General features: G+C 31.4%; 1 protein-coding gene across 2 annotated transcripts in view; it reads right to left on the reverse strand.

Annotated features, from left to right (window-relative positions):
- LOC129229369 (probable isocitrate dehydrogenase [NAD] subunit alpha, mitochondrial) overlaps positions 1 to 19,546 on the reverse strand; it is a 68,825-nt gene that overhangs the window by 22,233 nt on the left and 27,046 nt on the right. The window contains exons 6-10 of one of the 2 annotated variants that reach the window (XM_054863661.1): positions 15,075 to 15,177; positions 12,824 to 12,888; positions 11,508 to 11,589; positions 8,842 to 8,994; positions 7,671 to 8,574 (exon numbers count right to left, since the gene is read on the reverse strand). The exons of the other annotated variant lie outside the window; for it this stretch is intronic. Coding sequence (XP_054719636.1) covers positions 8,494 to 8,574; positions 8,842 to 8,994; positions 11,508 to 11,589; positions 12,824 to 12,888; positions 15,075 to 15,177 — 484 coding nt within the window. The 3' untranslated portion in view covers positions 7,671 to 8,493. Of the gene's footprint in view, positions 1 to 7,670; positions 8,575 to 8,841; positions 8,995 to 11,507; positions 11,590 to 12,823; positions 12,889 to 15,074; positions 15,178 to 19,546 lie in introns of those variants that run through there. 2 annotated transcript variants of the gene reach the window in all.

The following is a 19,546-nucleotide window of genomic DNA, read 5'->3' on the forward strand; positions in this document are numbered from 1 at the left end:
TTTTATTTTGCCTCTTCTGAAAAAAAAAGAAAGAAATCCAAGCCATGCTTAGCTAGAAATTACTTGTATTTTCCGTGATGCATCTGTAGTCTTAGTATTTTAATAGCCTATATTCTGTAATTTTTTTTTTCTTTTTCATGAAATGAATGATAAAAATTTGAAGTCTCAAAATTTGTGCTTTTAGTAAAACTTTTTTGGGAAACATGCCAACATTGAAGCTGGCTTTGCCGAAAATTTACTTAGTGCGTTTGAGATTGCAGTCCTTTTTCAAAAAAAAAAAAAAGTACCAATTTGAAATTGCTGATCTTTTAAAGCATTTGTAATCAACGTAATTTAATTTTTAGATTATCACAATATTGGTTACAATTAATGATAATTTTTTAAACAATTTTTCATTCATAAAGAAGGTTTATTTACATAAAAAAATATATTGTGTTGGTATTTTATAACGCAAGTCAACATTTATTACGTAACCTGAAATTTTTTCTAAAAGTAACTGGAAAACCTGGAATTGTCAGGGAATTTCACTCTTGAACTTCTGTGGCAGCCCTGTTTAATGAGCAGTTTGATTTTCTACAATAAGTTTCACTAAACACTTCTCAACACTATAGATTTTTTAGAAGTGTTGAATTGATAAACTTATTTTATATTAATTTTTTAACGGAACCTTCTAAAGTGGACTAACATGCCCCACGGGTGGGGCACGTTGGTTCACCTGGTGGAGCACGTCGGACCGCGTAACTCAAACAACTTTTCTTATAATTCTAGTTTTTGTTGCTTATCCTCACTGTCTGACGGAGTCAGACAAGATCCACGATCCCGTTGACTGTAAGGAAGTCAAAGACCAAAAGGTGATTGCTAAAGAGATCCTCTCTAGAGAGTACTATGCAATCCAAACTGAACTGGAGAAGCCTGATAACTTAGGCACTTGGTGCAGGTGGCGAAAGTTTTCCTGCCCGCGTTGAAAGTAAGGCACTTGATGTGACACTAGCAATTTTAGAGAGAGCAGTCCGGGTATGTCTGTCACCCCGGAGGCCAATCGACAAACCCGGTTTTGATCCCTTGTACCAATCATGGGTGGGGGGTGTTTTCCACTCCTCCAAGATTTTTTATTTTTCTCGAGAATATAACTCCATAAATGTAAGTGTGGATGATGGAGTTGTTGGAATCCTGCAATCCTCCTTAGCAAGATTATTGGCCATTTCGTTCCCGTGGATCTTCACATAAGAAGGTATCCATTGCAAATGAACATCATGATTAAGGGAAATGAGCTTTAACTTAAGTAGAATGGATTTGTGCTGGTCTTGTCGCCAGGGTTGCCAGACGTCCCGGATTTCAAGGGACAGTCCCGTATTTTGAAAAATTGTCCCGTGTCCCGGGGAACTTCCATACGGGACGGCTAAAGTCCCGTATTCTAGCTTATTACAATCTTTACAAAACGAGGCGTTATTTTAAGGGAAAAAATTAAGTAAAGCATAAAATGTGAAAAAAAGAGCAAAAAGAAAATCATTTGGCACCAAATGCAAAAATTATTTTAGTTTCAATTTGGCTTTTGTTTTATCATGGGCAGCAGATCAATGATTACTTCCTCTTTTCTCATTGACTAATGTTGGAAATATACCCCTGAGTATGCGTGGGCAATCGCAATGAAAACGATTTTTATACTTTGATCTGCGATATTTTGTAAAGTTTAGTGCTTTAATACAATTGGATTTCTCAGATTTTTCATGAAGAAGCGTTCTACGTCGGAAAGCACCCCTTAAAAATACACCATATGCAGTAATTGCCCTCAACCTTAAAAAATATCCCCCCCCCCCCCTGCTTTCACTCCTAGAAGCCTGTCCCGTATTTACTGTTCTTAAATCTGGCAACCCTGCTTGTTGCCAAGAAGAAGCCAATTACTAAGATGGTGGAGAGAACTACACCTGTCAGACAAGATCCATAATTCACCATAATCCTCCTCAGAAAGAATAGCTTCTAGTCCAAGGTCTATTGCAATCAATTCATTTCTGAAGATGGAGCAGTGATCGGGATTACGATGAGAAAGAGTCAAGTTGGCAGCGGGAGTCTGTATAAACATGCCACTACCTGCAAGGTTGTCAATTTTACTACCTTCTGTTTAAATTTTGATGGCATTGTTAGGAATGTGGTCTAGGTTTTCCAAAGCCAGTTGTCTAAGATGTTCTTGGATATAGTCTTACTTTTTAACTAGAGAACTAGTGTGAAAGTGAACCCTGGGGAGTCCATCTGCAGGACTCAAGCAGCATTGTAGCGAGTTGGGTTCAACTTTACAATTAGGTTGCTGTTGAGAGGCGGCCAGACTGAAAGGGCTGTTTCTCTTGAATCTTTGATGATTACTCCAGTTGTTAAGATACATGGAGGTCTTGTTGCTGGAGCCATAACTAGAGAGTTTATTGTAGTATTTAACAAGACCAGCTTGTCTTCTAGTATGGAGTGGCTGCAGATCAGCCTCATAAAGGATGATTTCAGAAGGACAACTATGTTTCAAACCAGTGATAATCCGGGCAGCACTTAATTGAACAAGTTCCAACTTCTTAAGGTTGGTTTTCAAAGCACAACAGTAAATTGGAAAACCATACTCAAAAATAGGTCAAATGAAAGTCATGTATGTTGTTCTAAGGGTTGTTGCGTCGGCTCCCCAGTCGCTACCCACAATATATTTAAGAATATTAAGTTGTTTTTTACTTTTTGAAACAATGTGTTCAATATGTTTGTTACTAATGCACTCTTGCTCAAGAATAAATCCCAGATATTTGGGGTGCTTCTCGTAAGTGAGATTCTGTGCTTCTAGCTTCAGTTGTGGTTGGTAATTATATAAACGCTTTTGGTTGTAAAGAAGGTGGCAATTGTGTGTGATTTACAAGGATTAAAACTGATTTTGCGTTCCTTGGCAAAACTAGACACAGCAGCAAGAGAATTATTAATTCTCGATTCAATATCTTTAATATCATTACCTGAGCTCTAGAGTACAACATCATCTGCAAATAGTCTCAACTTAACTGTGGTTCAGTTCAGTTTTTCAATACCAGATATAAACATCGAGAAAAGAGTAGGGCTAAGCACTGAACCCTAAGGAACACCTTGGCTAAGCCTAAATGGTCCTGAGAGAGACTTGTAAACCTTCACTTCGATAGATCTCTGTTGTAGAAAGTCTGTGATCCATGTTAGAGCATTGCTACAGATTTTGAAATACTCTTGAAGTTTGATAATCACACACACAATTTATCTTTCAAGTGATGAGTGGGTTTAAAATGCTGGGCATCCCTAATAAATTGACAGAAATATAAAATTTGGTCTGTGATGCTGTGACCTCTTCTTAAGCCGTATTGCTCTCTGGGCAGTAGATTATTATTATCCAGCCAACAATGTTTTTCTTATTAGAATCATTTTCTCCATGATTTTGCAAGGCATGTTTGTCAGTGCGATAAGTGATACCATAATTTTAGTGATAAATACTATCAAACTCCCACCCTCGCTCCGGTTGTATTTTCCCTTCTTTGTGATGTAAATTCTTTCATGTGTTGTTTATATGTGTAATAAAAATATATCATGCGTAAGGAAGGCAAAATACTCAGATTGTAGTCCTGATCAAAATAAACCTGTGCAATTAAGCACTTAAAGAAAGAAATACTATCAAACTTTGAAACTACCTTATTCTCTTTTGTGTGTAGAGTGAAAAATATAAAGTTTAAAGATCAATACAACATATTAAATTGATTTTAATTAATAAATCATTTTATTTAAAAACAACAATCAGCATTCACTATTAGTACACAATTATTAAAAAAAAAATCATATACTGAATATTTATGAGACGATTAATGTAGATTAAAGTTAACTAAAGATGCATTAAATGATATCTGGGAGTATAAAAGTGATAATTCTTGAGCTTTGGAAGTAGCACTTTTATTGGACTGGGTTTTGGAAGCATAAGTCATATATTACTTTTATGCAAAGTTCAATCAATATTTCCTACATGAGATCTTCCTCATTCTTTAATCAAATTCCATGCTTTACGAATAATTTTAAATTGTATCATGCTGGCTAATGACAAAACATAAACGCATAATCTTATTTTTTTTTCGGCAAAAAACTTTTTTTGTTGTTTTTTACTACGCATTCCTTCAATGACTAGCATTCGAAAAGAAAGGCGCAATTGCTAGGTTTGTTGGAGTGTCGTGCTGTTAATCAGAATGGCGCCAGTTTGAATCCGTGCCAATCAATATCTCTTTAATGTTTGTTTCTTTCCCGTCAGATGCTCACATGGGCAGAACTGTATTTGCCACAACCTGTTTTTTCACATGCACAATTACTGCTTTTTCACTAGTCACTGCACCACACTTTTAATGATATTTACGTTTGCACTGAAAATACGTACAACCAAAAGGTGAGCGATGATCAAATTTATCACAACGTTGTATTTAACGCGGTTTTGTTACTGATGTCTTCAAATTACATGCCTTCTTTTGTGCGCTTACTTTTTTCGGTTCTTATTCATAATGTTATTTCTTTGAAATTTTTAAAGAGCGAAATGCCTTATGAAACAATTCGAAACACAGTGCGGAGTTCCGCACGAATCGACTAGTGATATTTAAAAAAAAAAAAAAAATTGCACATTGTTAAAAAATTCTAAAACAATCCAAAAGTTTCCTTAAAAAGCTTGAAATCAAAATTATGTATGAATTACTTATTTAGGTAGTTTTGTTTGTCAATGTTTAATTTTATAGGTTTTGGTCATAAATTCAGGTTTTGACAGATATCAAAAACAACATGAAAAAGGTGTTTTTGACATGATGTTTAAAATTTGATAAAACCGCCAACTGTCAATAAAAGCGGAGTGATGAAGAACTTAGGAAGGGAAAAAAAAAATATTCAAACAATTAAGCACCTTCAGGAAAAGGTATTTGGGGTTATTTTACTTCTGAAAGGCCTGGCAGCTTAGTACTAGATGAAGGGTTGATGAACTCTAAAAACTACATTTCTAATACAGTGAAGCACAGTTTATATGTTTTTCAAGGGACTGTATGAAAAAAGCGTGCAAACGAAAAAACTTATAATAGGTATAGGTTAATGTGTATTAGACTTTGCAGGGACCAATTTTTAAAACGTATAAAAGAAAAACGTATAAACGGTGCTTCACTGTAATAGAAAGATAAAATCTTGAGCATAATGCAAACGTTTGCAGGTGGTGTTGGTATCTCTCAACAAGATCTTCCAAAAAAAAATTTCAGGAACAAAAATTAACGGTTTTGGATTGCCCTGGTAATTCTCCTGATGTAAACCCTATGGAAAATTTGTGGAGCATTGTAAAGAGACACGTGAGTAAAATAGACTGCTCAACAAAGAAAACAAAGATTGAGAATATTTTAAAAACCTTGTTGCTGAGTACAAGATCAAAATTTATGTTAATTTAGTGAAATTCATGCCAAATTGCAAACAGGATCTCATTCAAGCAAGAGGAGGACGTATTTCATATTTGATTGCTGCATTGCCTATTTGATTGCCTAGTCTACTTTGCGAGTTTTCTTCTGATGTCTATGTGTGCATTGTGTAAGTCAAAAATAGTTAATAGTTGTAAAAGGTTGAAATTTTGTTTGTAGGACATCAGTAGGGGGATGTGGGGTAAAGTAAAATAGCGAAGCAAAGTGAAAAGGTGAAAGGCTGCACATGTAGTCTATTCAGTCAGGAAAAAAATACTGCCAAATATTAAAGCATATGATAATACAGGCAATGTTCGAAAATTGATACTCTCATTCTAATAATTGTTGAAAGTCAAAAACTATTTTTTATGTTATAAAATAATAATGTTCTTGCTATTAACACTTTAAGTATTAATTGAGACCTTCTAATATGCAGTGCAATATTTATTTAGTTAATATTAAGCTTATTTGTGTTTTAAATATTTTTCTCAAGTAGTCGAATGCATGCTAGGCAAAGTGAAAATGTTTATTTTGTTTATTCACTCAATCATTTACTAAAACACTTATGTGTTCATGTATTAATTGATTTATTTACATCCCTTTCTTTAGAAATTCATTTATTTATTCATTTACTCTATTTTTCTTCACATATTAATTAATTAAATTATTCGTTTATTTTTTCATTTTCTTTTCATTTATTCATTCAAAATTTTACTTACTGATTCATTTGATCAAAAATACTTTTTACAATCAAATAGAAAATATTTCATCATAAAAATATTTATTTTTTCACTTTGCTCCATGAAAAAAAAGTGAAAATTTTCTCTATTTTTTGAATGCTCAAAATTACTACCAAAAATAAAAAATAGTGTTTCAAAGCAAGTTTTATTATAAAATACAAGGTTCTTTTTTTTTGTACTGTAACTTTCAAAACAAATTTCCAATTTGTTCACTTTGAAACAGATGTCATCTTAGCCATTTCACTTTGCCCCTCATTCCCCTATTATGTCTAGTTGTGTATTTCACTTTCTGGTTAGAATTAGATGCTGAAAAAAAGGTTCCGAGACTTAAGTGTTGGTGACACACACTCCCCATTAACTTTTTAATTTATGTGGTATGCAAAAAAGGTTTTGTAATTTAAATAAATAAAAATAAAATAGTCCTTAAATTAAAAAAAAAAAATACATTTCAACAAAATGTGTTAAATGAAGTAGAATAGAACAAAATATTACAAAAAAAAAAAAAAAAAAAAAAGACTTTTCATTGATGATTGTAAATCATAACTATTTCCCTCCTTCCTCAGAAAATTTCACCGTACTTTTGGAGTAATATACATTTTTAGCATTACCTAATTTTTCCAGAAATGTTTCATGCCTACATTTAATAAATCATACAACCAAGGATACAGATAACAGTGATGTTTATTTTAAAATACAGTACAGATAAAACAGAAAAGCTCTCATAAGTTCACATTTTAATAAATATTTAAAAATGAAATATCAATAATTAATGAGTTTTTGTTTGAACAATATAATCATTCAGATAACATTGGTAGGACACTTTTACAAAAATGTCAATTTTAAACAAATATTGTTATTGATCTTATTAATTTTATTCATGGGATCAAATGCAGCGACCTCTCATAAGTAGGTTTCAAGTCAGTTCACACTAATGTGAAAATAAAAGAGAAGGACAAGCACTTTGAAAATGTGTTGCAGCTTTAAACAAATAATTTAAACCAATTACAAAAGCATTTAAGTTCTGTATTTCTGTCAAGCATTAAGTTAAACAAGTTTCAGCAGATTTTTTTTTTTTTTTGGAAATAAGACATAAAATTGCTCTTGAACAAAAATGTTTCTCTGCCTCACAAGTTTTTTACTAATACAATTTTTCCAGAGTGAATCAAATGAAAACTATTAGAATTATATATGAAATTTCTAAAATGTTCTTAGCACGGTGTTTAGGGTCCAGTTTTACTGTTTTGTGCAAAGATAAAAATGCCATGAGTTAACATGCTTCAAGATTCAAGCACTTTTAATGTTTGATAATTTTTTAATTTCATTCACAAAATAAAATAGAATTTGCAAGATTTAGTTGCAAAACAGTTTAAACCTGCTCATTGTTTTAAAAAAAAAAAAAAAAAATTAGAGAATTTTTACCTATAAATATAAAAGGCTGTGTATTTTACTCTTAGCAGATTTTTAGTTAAATTTTATTTAATTCACAAGTTTGTCTGAAACATTCATTGTCTTGCTTTTATTGTATGACATGAATTAGGAACTGCACAAGTCCAAAAGCACATTGCTATTTCAGGATCAACCGTTCTGCTTTGGACAGTAATTATTGATGAGAGTCCACTAAACTCAATTCAAAAAAAAAAAAAAAGTGTTCTTTAAATACCAAATTTAAAATGTAGGTGAGGGGATGGGATGAGATGAAAGCTTACAATATAATAAACCACCTAATGAAAATAAATGCATTAGGTTCTTAGAACGCACTGAAATACAATTCAATGGCTGAATCAATGCCATGTTTGTTAATCTTCATTTGTAGTAATTTTATGAAACAATAACACATACAATTAAAATATAGTTTTGAAAAATAAAGTAAAAGACTAGATTTTAAGCTTAAATTTCTCACTTATGATTGACATAAAATATCTTTTGAAACATGGATTTTTTTTTGTGTGTGTGGGGGGGGGGGGGGGTCTTTTGACACATCAAGTTAATACAAAAAATGACTAACATTTACCAAACTTCTTCCATTGCAGAATTGTTAAACTTTTAAAGAAAGAAGGACATAATTAAAATTTCATTTACTGCAGTATTTGTTTCAAAAGAATAAACAATAAATCCTCGTTCATTATTCCACCATTAAAGGAAAATTCCATGATGTTCAGAAAACAAAGTATGCTCTTGCAAGCTCTAAATTTCTTGAACACTAGTTAGAAGAAAGAAATCTTTTGGTTCTATGCTACGACCATACAACATTTTGATGTTAGACTCATAAACAATGTCTCACTATGTATTTGCTATTTTATGTCACTTCTAAATTATAATGCACATATTTTCGTACATATTTCTTCTGTGAATTCAGAACACTTTGCTTTTCCACCCAAATCTGCTGTTCTTACCTAAAGGGGAAAAATAATTGTTTCAAGATTTTTAAATAAAATTAATATTGAAGAAAAGTAATGTACTTAAAAAAAAATTCATTAAAAAGTTTAACAAAATACAGGGCCTGATCAAGCCAAGGTGATGCCCAGGTTAAAAAAAAAACATTAGGGCCCCTTTCATGCGAAAGATCAGTGAAAGACAGATTAGTAAAAGAGAAAAAAATGTGAGATTTTTTATTGAACTGAAGTAATTTATATCAGAGAAATCAGGAAAGCTTTCCATACCTTGCCTTCTTTTATAGTGTCAAAACATGCTTGGGAAATTTTATCAGCATAGCTGCCAAGGTTCATGTGACGTAACATCATTATTGCACTTAACAACAGAGCAGTTGGATTAGCTTTATCTTGTCCAGCAATATCTGGTGCAGTTCCATGCACCTACCATTAGAAAAAAAAGAATAGGGTTAATAAAGTTTATAATATTTTAAAAATGACTTATGATGTAGCAACCATAGCTCATAATCAAACTAAGAATGCATTTGTTTTTATACTGATAAAATGAAAACAATGAAATATATATAAATCAAACATTTTTTATCTTTTGGGTTACATATAGAATTTATGTTTTTAAGATTTATTTCAATTACATCAATAATCAATATATCATCATAAATTACTTTTAGCAATAAACTAATTTTTGTAACAAAGTTGATCATTTATTTTACTTGCTAATAGAGTAATTTCTTTTTGCTATGACTGTGACCTTAGGAAGTTACCTAAAAGTAGGTTACCTTTAAGTAAGGAGAAGTTAAACATTTTTGGCATATAATGTCTAGAAGAAAAACCATGAATTGACAAGCATTCAAGTTGCATTTTAAAATTAAATTTATCATTTTTTATTTCAATGCAATGGTTTTCCTTGAGTTTTAAAAGTCATGTAAAAATGTCTGCTCATCCTGTTCAAAGAAAATTAATTTTTGAGTAAAAGAAAAAAATCTCTTAATTTCTCAAAATGAGTGCACTTACGCTTAAAAATTATTTAGTTATAATTATGATTAAGAAAAAGAGCAATTATCAAATTCTTGTAATTAAGGGTACCTCAAGAGTTTCCACAGAAAAAAGCAATAAAAAAGTCACAAAAATTGCATAAAAGCAACTACAGCTGATTAAAAAGTTACTGAAGCTACTCTTTTGATGCAAAAGCCACTATGGCAATTATTTTGGCCATAATACAGCCAAAAACGACTCAACAGTAAAGAAACTGGCATTTAGGAAAAAGTGACTAAAATAAATAAAAACTCTTTTGCTTTTTTCTACAGTGAAAAAATTAAATTCACTTATAAATTTAACCCCCTTCTTTCCCGAGGGGAAAAAAACGAATGTTTTACTGTGTTTATTTTTTGAAAATATGAAATGTGACAACCATCTTCACAATCCGAAATGTGTGATGTTCATATTTTTGCATGAAAAGTTTTTTTTTTTTTTTTTGCAAACACAATTTTTGCAAAAAAAAAAAAAAAAAAAAAAGCAACTGTTACTATTTTTTTAATTAACTGTTGTTTACATTCTGTGTGTCAGTAAAATTTTGCTTCTCAATTTCTTGTAGCCTTATACATTGTCTCCATTCTTTTTACCTAGTCAGCCTTTTACTGATGCTTTTAGTTAGCAGTCAGACAATGATAAATTATACCAAAACGTGTAGCTGTTTGTTTTTCTTCTGTTCTTTAAAAACGTTGAACTAAAGTCTGGGAAATGTTAGCTTAGTTTTTTTTTCAAGCGCTGTTTAGATAAATTTTTTAAAAATTTTGAAGCGTGTATAGGCATAGCCCTCAGCTCCTGATTGCATACTAGCCGAGATATGTCTATTTATTGGAATAACATTGTATAAACATGACATAAATGCTATCTTAAAAAATGAGACTATTTTAGAAACTATTTTCTGCATTTGGTGACTTTTTTTATATTATAGGCTACTATAATTACATATTATAGTACAAAAGCAACTATTTTCAGAGCAGAACTCAGAGCACCCTGAGGTTACATATTTACTACACAACTACATAAAACATAACTAAAATTGTTCTAAAACTTGTAACATTTTGTTACTTAACCATTGTTACCCATATGCAGGGTTAGAAAATATCATAATATTTTTAAAAATATCCGATAATATATATCCAATATTTTCAATCAGCACAAACTAAAGTCTTGTCATAGTAAATGCATCCCCAAATCACTCTTTTTTTCATATATTATTATTACAATATGTTTCTTTCATTATTTGTATCTAAGAATTCATTTTACATTTAAATTTTAATGGAGTTAATTAAGCATTAACTGTTTTGCTCATTTTTCTTCTGTTAGCTAATTTTACACAGTTATAAGATTCAGAAATAAAAAATATGCATTAGTCATTACAGTCATAAGACATTTCTTTTTTCTGACCAATGTTTAATATTTAAATTAGGCCCTTTTCTTTCATTTAAGCACATTTTTTTTACATTAATGATGTGTTAATACATCACAAAAATATAGTTTAAAACTTTTTGGTTGTTTTTAATAATAAATGAATATTACTGTGATTAATATACTTTTTATAATGAAAATACTGTAGTTTAAAAAATATCGAAAATATCAAAATATCATGATATTTCCAGAATAAATATCGGATATATATCATGATATATATCAACCGGCATATATCAGCGAACCCTGCCCATATGTGATTAAAATTACATTAAAGAAAATAAGAATAATAAAATTGATACAGCCATATTTTTATGTGTCCTACATAGTCAATGTGTACAGAAATTCACACTCAAAATCAACAGGGAAACCATAGTTCAAAGACAGTTATGCTAAATTTTGATTTTTTATCTTATTAAAAAACACTTTTTACCCAAGAGTTTTGGACAATTAATATTTCATAGAAGTTTTTGTAAAAAACTTACAGATTCAAATACAGCACCTCCTTTTCCAATGTTTCCACTAGGAGTAACACCTAAACCTCCAATAAGTCCAGCACACAGATCACTACAGTAAAAATGTTTGGAAAGGTTTAAATGTAATGAATAACTCATATTCTGCACTGTAAATTTCAGATTGAGAAAAAAGATACTTCAATTAAAACAAGGCTGTTCAACTTGTGGCCCGTCAACTTCTTATTCATCATATTTCTTTTTTCGACATTTTATAGTATCAAGAGACGACATTCTTGGTCAAGCTGGGGTCCCCGAAATTCCCCCTTGATTGCTCTTTTACTCATTTCATTGTATGAGAAGAAAAAGATACAGGACATCTACAGGTCAAGGTCAAGCAGTCCTACCCTGCAATCTGGTATTCAAATGAATTTCTAGAGATATTATTGCCTCACGTTCGCGGAAAACATTTCAGATAAGCAAAACCTGCCTGAAATTGGTAAAAAATAAAGATCCCCCCCCCCCACTGACTCTAGGGCCTTTGTTGATTTTGAAAAAGAAATTGAGAGCTTGCTCTTGTCAACTCTCCGCTCTTTTCTGTTGATGATATTGCCGACTGGTTTTCCCATTAAAATGTATGCAAATTTTTTCAATAATCTTTCTGTTTCATTGTTTTATAATTAATAATTCAACTATTAATTGTTATTGTTCAACTTTTTCAAACTGCGGCCCGCCAGGTGATCAGTGACCGGAATTCTGGCCTGTCTGCTCTTTGCAGTTGGACAGCCCTGAATTAAAACATTAAAATATTTTTTTAAAAAAATGTTCAACTTTAACAGTCAAATTTCGTGTCCTGCATAAGACAACATTCTATTTATTCAGTTCTTTAACTATATTTGCATTATACAGGTGAAAGACTTACAAAGCATCTAACGTGGTGTTTAACTGCAAAGTAAAACAAAATTTTAAAATTTTAGAAAACTCTAATTTTACATTCCATTATAATAGGTATGTCCTTAAGTTGGTTCTCCTTTTTCCCCCCTTTCTTTCTAGTTAGAAATAATGGTTTTTATAAAAGATTCAATGAGAATCAAAATAATAATAATAATAATAATAATAAAAAAAGTCCCAAATAGTCTTAGTTAAGTGTCAGTAAGTAAAACTAGAAGGTATGTATTTAAATTGCTTCTTCCATTCAAAATCAAATTGCTCAAGCATAAATTAACAACTCAATCTAATTCAACAAATATTGTATCACATTTAACTACTTAAAAATGTGTAGTGGTTAGTAAAAAAAAAAAAAAAAAAAAAATTTGGAAAAGACAAATAATTTCAAGAAGCAATTTTACCTTAAAATATCTCCATATAAGTTTGGCATTACTAAGACATCAAACTTTGCAGGATCTTGAACCATCTGTAAAAATAAATTAATATTAAAAAATGCAATCTCTGTGTTCATAAAATAAATAATGAAGCAAGTGTCTTTTGGTACATTTGAAAGAGAATGTTTTTATTTCTGTTTTGTTACAATTATCTAAAATAATTATTTCATTTTCAAACAGTTAATTTAACCCGAAACTAGTCTTTAGCAAGGTTTTAAGTAAACTTATTTCAAACTGGGGATAAATTCAATTTGAAATAACTTTCAACTTTTACAAAAAGAAAAAAGCTTTTTTTTGCAATCAATTCCTTAAAAAAAAGGAAGACCAAGAGTAAATGTATTTATCTATCAAGTAATAAATAATAATAAAAAACAGCTTTATTAGAGTTTTAATTTGAAGTCATTTGAATGCTAATAATCTAATTTTGACACTGTTCAAAAAAAAAAAAAAAATCGTAAGTTTGCAGATCTAAACTTATGAATTTTTATTAATATAAAAATGCAACATTAGTTCAATGTGGTGTAATATTTTAACAGCATGTTACTTCTGCCTACATTGGATATTAAATCCTTTTTTTTTACTCAATTTTACTCTAGCACAAAAGAAAATGAGCTGATGTGTGCATCACATGACTTCCTTTTACTGCAATTTAATATCATTTCCCCATTACTGGCAATTTTAATGTGATTCAATAGTTTACTCTCTAAATATCACCAACAGTGGCCAAATTGAAACCAAATTAAAAAAAAAAAGGCCAAATTTCACCAAGCTGGCGACAAAACTTGGAGACCAAAATAGACTGGCAATATATCGCCAAGTGTCCGACAAATCATAACACCCCTTGAGTTTACATCGAAATTAACAATGATCCCCCCTTCCCAAAAAAAAGAGGCAAAAGACCCCTTAAGAATGCAACCCGAATGCAACCAATAGGAAAGGTGCACAACTAGATCCCACTAGGAGTCTACGTACCAAATTTCAACTTTTTAAAACATACTGTTTTTGAGTTATGCGACATACATACATACATACATACAGACGTCACCAGAAAACTCATTGTAATTAACTCAGGAATCGTCAAAATGGATATTTCGCATGTCTATATGTTCTTAGGCACTTATCCACATGTGGTCGAGTTGAAAAAAAAAACTTGACATTCATTCGGGGGTGAGCAAAATGGAAACTAAGGTAGATTTTTGAGTGAAAATTTTTTCGTGAATACAATACTTCCTTTTTTGTAAAATGAAGTAAAAAGCTTCTTCATTCAAAGAAGGAAACATTAGATTATATTCATTCATAGCGTGATGAAGAAGAGGAGATCACTTTTTTCATCTTAAAAGATGAAAGAAGAGCTTTGATCATTACTTGCAATCAATCAATGCCTTTCAATGGATAAAGTGCAAATTGATAAGAATATAAATGGCAATTTTTTTTCAACACCTATGGATAAAGGGTGTTCCAAAATTAACGCAAGATTTCAATTTGCCATTATTTTTGCAGTAAATTGTTGGTGAGCCTGAAAACAATCAACAACAATTGAGCCTGAGAACAATTTGACAGTTGAGAGTTGAAGATTAGTAAAATTGGAGTATTTTTTATACAATACAACAAGGTTGTTTTCATTATTACCAATACTTCGAAAATTATGAAAAATTGAGGCTGGTCAACTAGTAGCTAAGCTGTTCCTGGTGCTCGATATTGTGACACAGGAATGCACGAGTGGTTGTGGGCTTGTTGACATAGATTCTTAACTTCAAAAAACCTCGTAAGAAGAAATCTAATGGGTTAAATCACATGATCTAAGGGCCAATTCTGATCCCCAAAACAAGAGAGTATACAAACAGGAAATGTCTTATGCAGTTGTTCAATAATGAAAACAAGTTGTTGTATCATATAATGCAGCATTTTTATTTAGGGTTAGCAACAATTTACTTTAAAAATGACGGCATATTCAAATCTTGAGTTAATTTTGGGACACCCTTTATAAAAGGCAAGATTGAAATTACATTTTGCACAAAAAGAAAATATACTAATAGAAAATGTGCTCCTGTACTCAAGATTCCAATTCTATTTCTAACATCAACCTTTAATGAAAGAGTTTTCAACCCTTTAGTTTTCTCTATGAATCAATGAGATGTTTCAAAAAACTATTCTTAAGTTTATAGTATGCAAAAGTTTTGAATGGATTCAGTGCATATAAAACATGAAATTAACTCACATTTAGACACACAGTATCTAGATACATTTCTTCATATTTAATATTAGGGTGCTGTTCAGCAACTTTTCGACAGCATTGAAGAAATAAACCATCAGACATTCTCCTATAATTTAAATTGAAAAAAAAAAAAATATATAGCCTTCCACGAATAACACTTCAAGAGTCACTATTAATTTTGTAAAAGAAAAATATTAATAATAACTACAACTAATTGAAAATAAATCTCACAACATTTCACACAACATACAACATAATTTTCTTAACTAGAAAATTGCCCTTCAAGATATGACAGGTGGAAATTGCTTCAACATTTGCAATTTCCTTTTGCTGATATTTTGATAGTTGACATTTTAACCCTAACTCCATTGGATCAACACTGAACTTCAGTAGATAGCATTCATTGTTGACCGCTTTTTCGTTTCTTCATTCCTCTGAAATGAGTCTTACCAATAAAACAGTTAAGTTACTGGATCCAGTTCGGCCTTATCCCAATAAAGCCTTTCCCTGAATGTTAAACATTACCAAAACATATTAACAAGTTATCATGCCGTGGAGCAAGTTTCATTGTTGATGATGTCAAGAGCATTACTAGATCATAGGCTATTAATATAAGATTATTTTTAGAGCACAGAATAATCAACTTTTATATTGGAATTATTGTACATATCTTCATTACAAAATTAGTCAATACATTGATCTTCCTCACTTGTAGGGCTTTAAAACTGATAAGTTTTCAGGCATTTCTACTGCATAAAATCAAGAGTAATCCACAGCTTTGATCCATAATTCATTAGCCTAAAATATTGCTGGTACTTTTAAAGACTTCAGAGTCGATAAATTCTAGAAACTATGTTGGTTAACAAGTAATAAAAATACATAAAACTAACAAAAATACCAGACGTTGCCCTGGTCAGTAATAATTCTGATAAAGAATCGCTACTTTCATTCATTTTCTGTTTTAACTGAAAGAACTCAAAACACACTACTCTGAGTGATTAAAATTCAAGCTTCTTCCTTACACCTTTTTTTTTGAACATAGTCTAAAACATTTTCCTATTGGCTACTGAAATACGAACGGTTTTAAAAAATGTAGCCGCCTGTAATCCCACTATACTTGCCTTAGCTATTTTGGGAAATTTCAGTTATTGTTGGTTTTTGGTGCGATTTAAAATGTTACCATATTTGTGGTAATAATTTTGGGATTGGATAATGCTCCCCCTTGTTACTTTGTAACTGTTGGTTATTAATTTTCGTCAAAGAGATATTGTCGCCCAAACACTGAGATGCTTTTGGTGAACATAAAATCATGCTATATATTCTCATACAAAATGTTTCCAAAATAATGTGCACTAATACAAATTAATGGAAGTTTTTGTGCTGTTTATGGATTTGCCTAGTTTAGTTGGCGGATTATTTTACATTTCTACAAAAGTTTTAAAGATTCTTTCAATAGCAATTTTTTGATTACATGGTGAAAGCCAAAAACATTATTACATAGTCTCTGGCTGCCAAAACAGCGCCAGTTGAAAAAATTGCCTTTTGTTATAATTGAATCATTATTATTAACTACTAGTGGTACCCGCACGGCTTTGCCCGTAATAGAAAAATTAAAAGATCTTTTGGTTCGCCTGTATATTTACAAATAATATATGCTGAATTTTTTCGCCAGTTGGTTTGTACCCATGTTACGGTTCCACGTTATGATAATTTTGTAATTTACTCGTCCATCTTAATATATTTTTGTTCTTAAAATTGGAATAGAAAAAGAACCACATCGAATTTTTGAAAAATCGCTTCGAGGTGCACACCCCCATGCTACAAACTAACTTTGTGCCAAATTTCATTAAAATCGGTCGAATGGTCTAGGCGCTATGCGCATCACAGACATCCTCCGGACAGACTTTCAGCTTTATTATCAGTAAAGATTACTACGTTCTTATTTTTATGAAATTAATATAGATATTTAGTAACTGATTTCCAATTGTATGTATGATGCATAAACTTGTTTGTAAGTAATAAACTTTCAGACATTTTGAAAAGTCTCTTTCTCCCAGAATAGGAAAAAATAGGCTTTTTTCCATATGTTAAAGCCCAATTGGTAAACATCTCTTATATGTGATTGAGAAAAAGGGATGTAATATCAGCCCACTCAATAGAAGAAAAGTCACTCATTACCATACAATAACTTTTTCATGACCCGAAGTTTGCAGGTCTGTGTAATTTTAGACAATATACAAATCCTAAGAAAGCAATAAATTTCATGCTTGCTCCAGAGAAGCCTTGGTTCAAAATTTTCATTATGATTACTATTCATATTGCTGTTGTGAGGCAATGAATTTTTGTAACAATCGGGTTTTTATTTAATCCTTCAAATGGGTAAATTACGTGAAACTTACTGTTTTCCATCATAACTTTTTCAAACTAAGTTTTTTAGAAATAAATTATAGCCTATGTTGCTTCCTGATAATGTAGCTATGTATGGTGAAAAAATGGTCAAAATCTGTACAGTAGTTTTAAAGTCAACTTCTAGAAAAATGGCATCGACTTTGTGCATGTGAACACATACTATTTGCAAAGTGATTTTAGGGAAAATACAGTCGAATCTCCATAACTCGAAACTTATAACTGAAATATTCCTTCATCTTGAAGTTTTCATTGGGTCCGTAACACTTCAGGCTGTTGTGGAAACTTCCCATTACTCGAACTACCAAAAACTGAACGTTTTAGCTGTTCTTTTCAGACTTTGAGTTATTGAGAGTTCACTGTAGTTAAAAAAATGCTTTTTTTATTGGATCCACTTTCAATGCAATGCACCTGTATTAAATTTGCTTTAAAATAGTAAAATGGTAGCAAACGACCATCAGTTACTGAACTGGTGATTAATTTCTGAAAACATGTTAACACTGCTAACTGCTTTGTTTTTCAGATTAAAAATATTCGATACAAAATAGCAGATGGCAGCAATGGATTCCAAAATTATATAAGAGTAGTTTTTTGTGTAGTTAATAAAAGAAAATAAATGCACAGTTAAAATCTTTCCTAACGGGCACCCCTCAAGTGCGGACAATCTTCAATTCCCCGATTCCAAGGCAAATAACATTATTAAACCCAATTATTGACATTATTGACAAATTTTTTCATCCATAATAGAGGGGTGTCCTCAGGACACCCCTACCAGGACCACCTCTATTATGGATGAAAAAATTTGTCCCGTTAGTGTCCACATTAGATTCAAAGGAGCAGGAGAAAAAACATTAAGAATGGAAAAAACACACAAATTCAAATATGCACTTTCAAAATTTACTTACAAGAATAACAAAATGTCCCCCTCCTTTCCTCCTCCAAAAAAAAAAAAAAAAGGAAACATAAGAAAGCATAGGGATTGCTTGAAATGAATCAAGCTGTCAATAGAAGATTGCCAATGACAATTAACTAAACATACACTAATTTCAAGCATGAACCTGTGACAAGAAAGCTTATTTTAGGTGTCACACATAGCCAGTAATAAACTAGTACGTTGTGGCCATCACGAAACTTTCTTCTATATTTTTCCTTTTTCTGATCCCTCCCCATGCTTGACGAGGAAGCAATATTCCTAACAAAAACAAAATTACACATGCAAAAAATTGACGACCATCCCAATGTCTGAATTATTGTAAAAACAAAACAAAGAGCGAAAATTGAAAGTTACTTTAAAAGCCTTACTTGAATTAATTACAAATATTTTATTTATTAATTAACATAAGATGGCAACAGTTAAAAATTTTAAATCATTGAGATAATATTTCCGATCATTTCCATACAATTAAAATCACGAGAAATACGCAGACGACAATCTATTACGATTTATCTTTCTTATTGTTGCATTAATAAAGCCATTTTTATTCGCAAAAAAAAAAAAAAAAAAACAACACCTCTTGGAGCGATCGGCATCAAAATTGAACCAAAGCCTGTTTACATATGGATTCACATATATTCCAAATTTCAACCAGAACGTAGCATTACTTCTTTTTTTCCATTTTGAGTGCCCTATCTCAAGAACGGGTGATTGCGCTACCCCCTTTTTAGCTGTTGACACAAAAATAAAATCAGTTCTTATACCCACTAAGGGCTACTTGCCGATAAATTTTTCTTTCATTCCGTTCATTTCTTGAGATACAGCAGTCACAATTGACGACAAAAAACGTTCTATAGCTCAACCCCCGTTTGAGTTATTGACACCAAAATTGAATCAGCACCTGTTCCTGTTAATACCAACATATGGACCAAATTTTGTTTGATTCCGCCAGTTACTTCCTGAGGAATAGCAAGCACGCGTAACTCGAAAAACGTCCCATTGCTCCACCCCCCTTGGAGGAATTCGCGCCAAAAACTAATGGGCACAAGTTCACATAGGGGCACATATGTGTACTAAATTTCGTTCGATTTCATGCGGTAGTTTTTGTTGTAGAGCGGCCACAAAAAACTGGTCA

This window comes from Uloborus diversus, chromosome 9 (genome assembly GCF_026930045.1).
Source record: "Uloborus diversus isolate 005 chromosome 9, Udiv.v.3.1, whole genome shotgun sequence".
NCBI lineage: Eukaryota > Metazoa > Arthropoda > Arachnida > Araneae > Uloboridae > Uloborus > Uloborus diversus.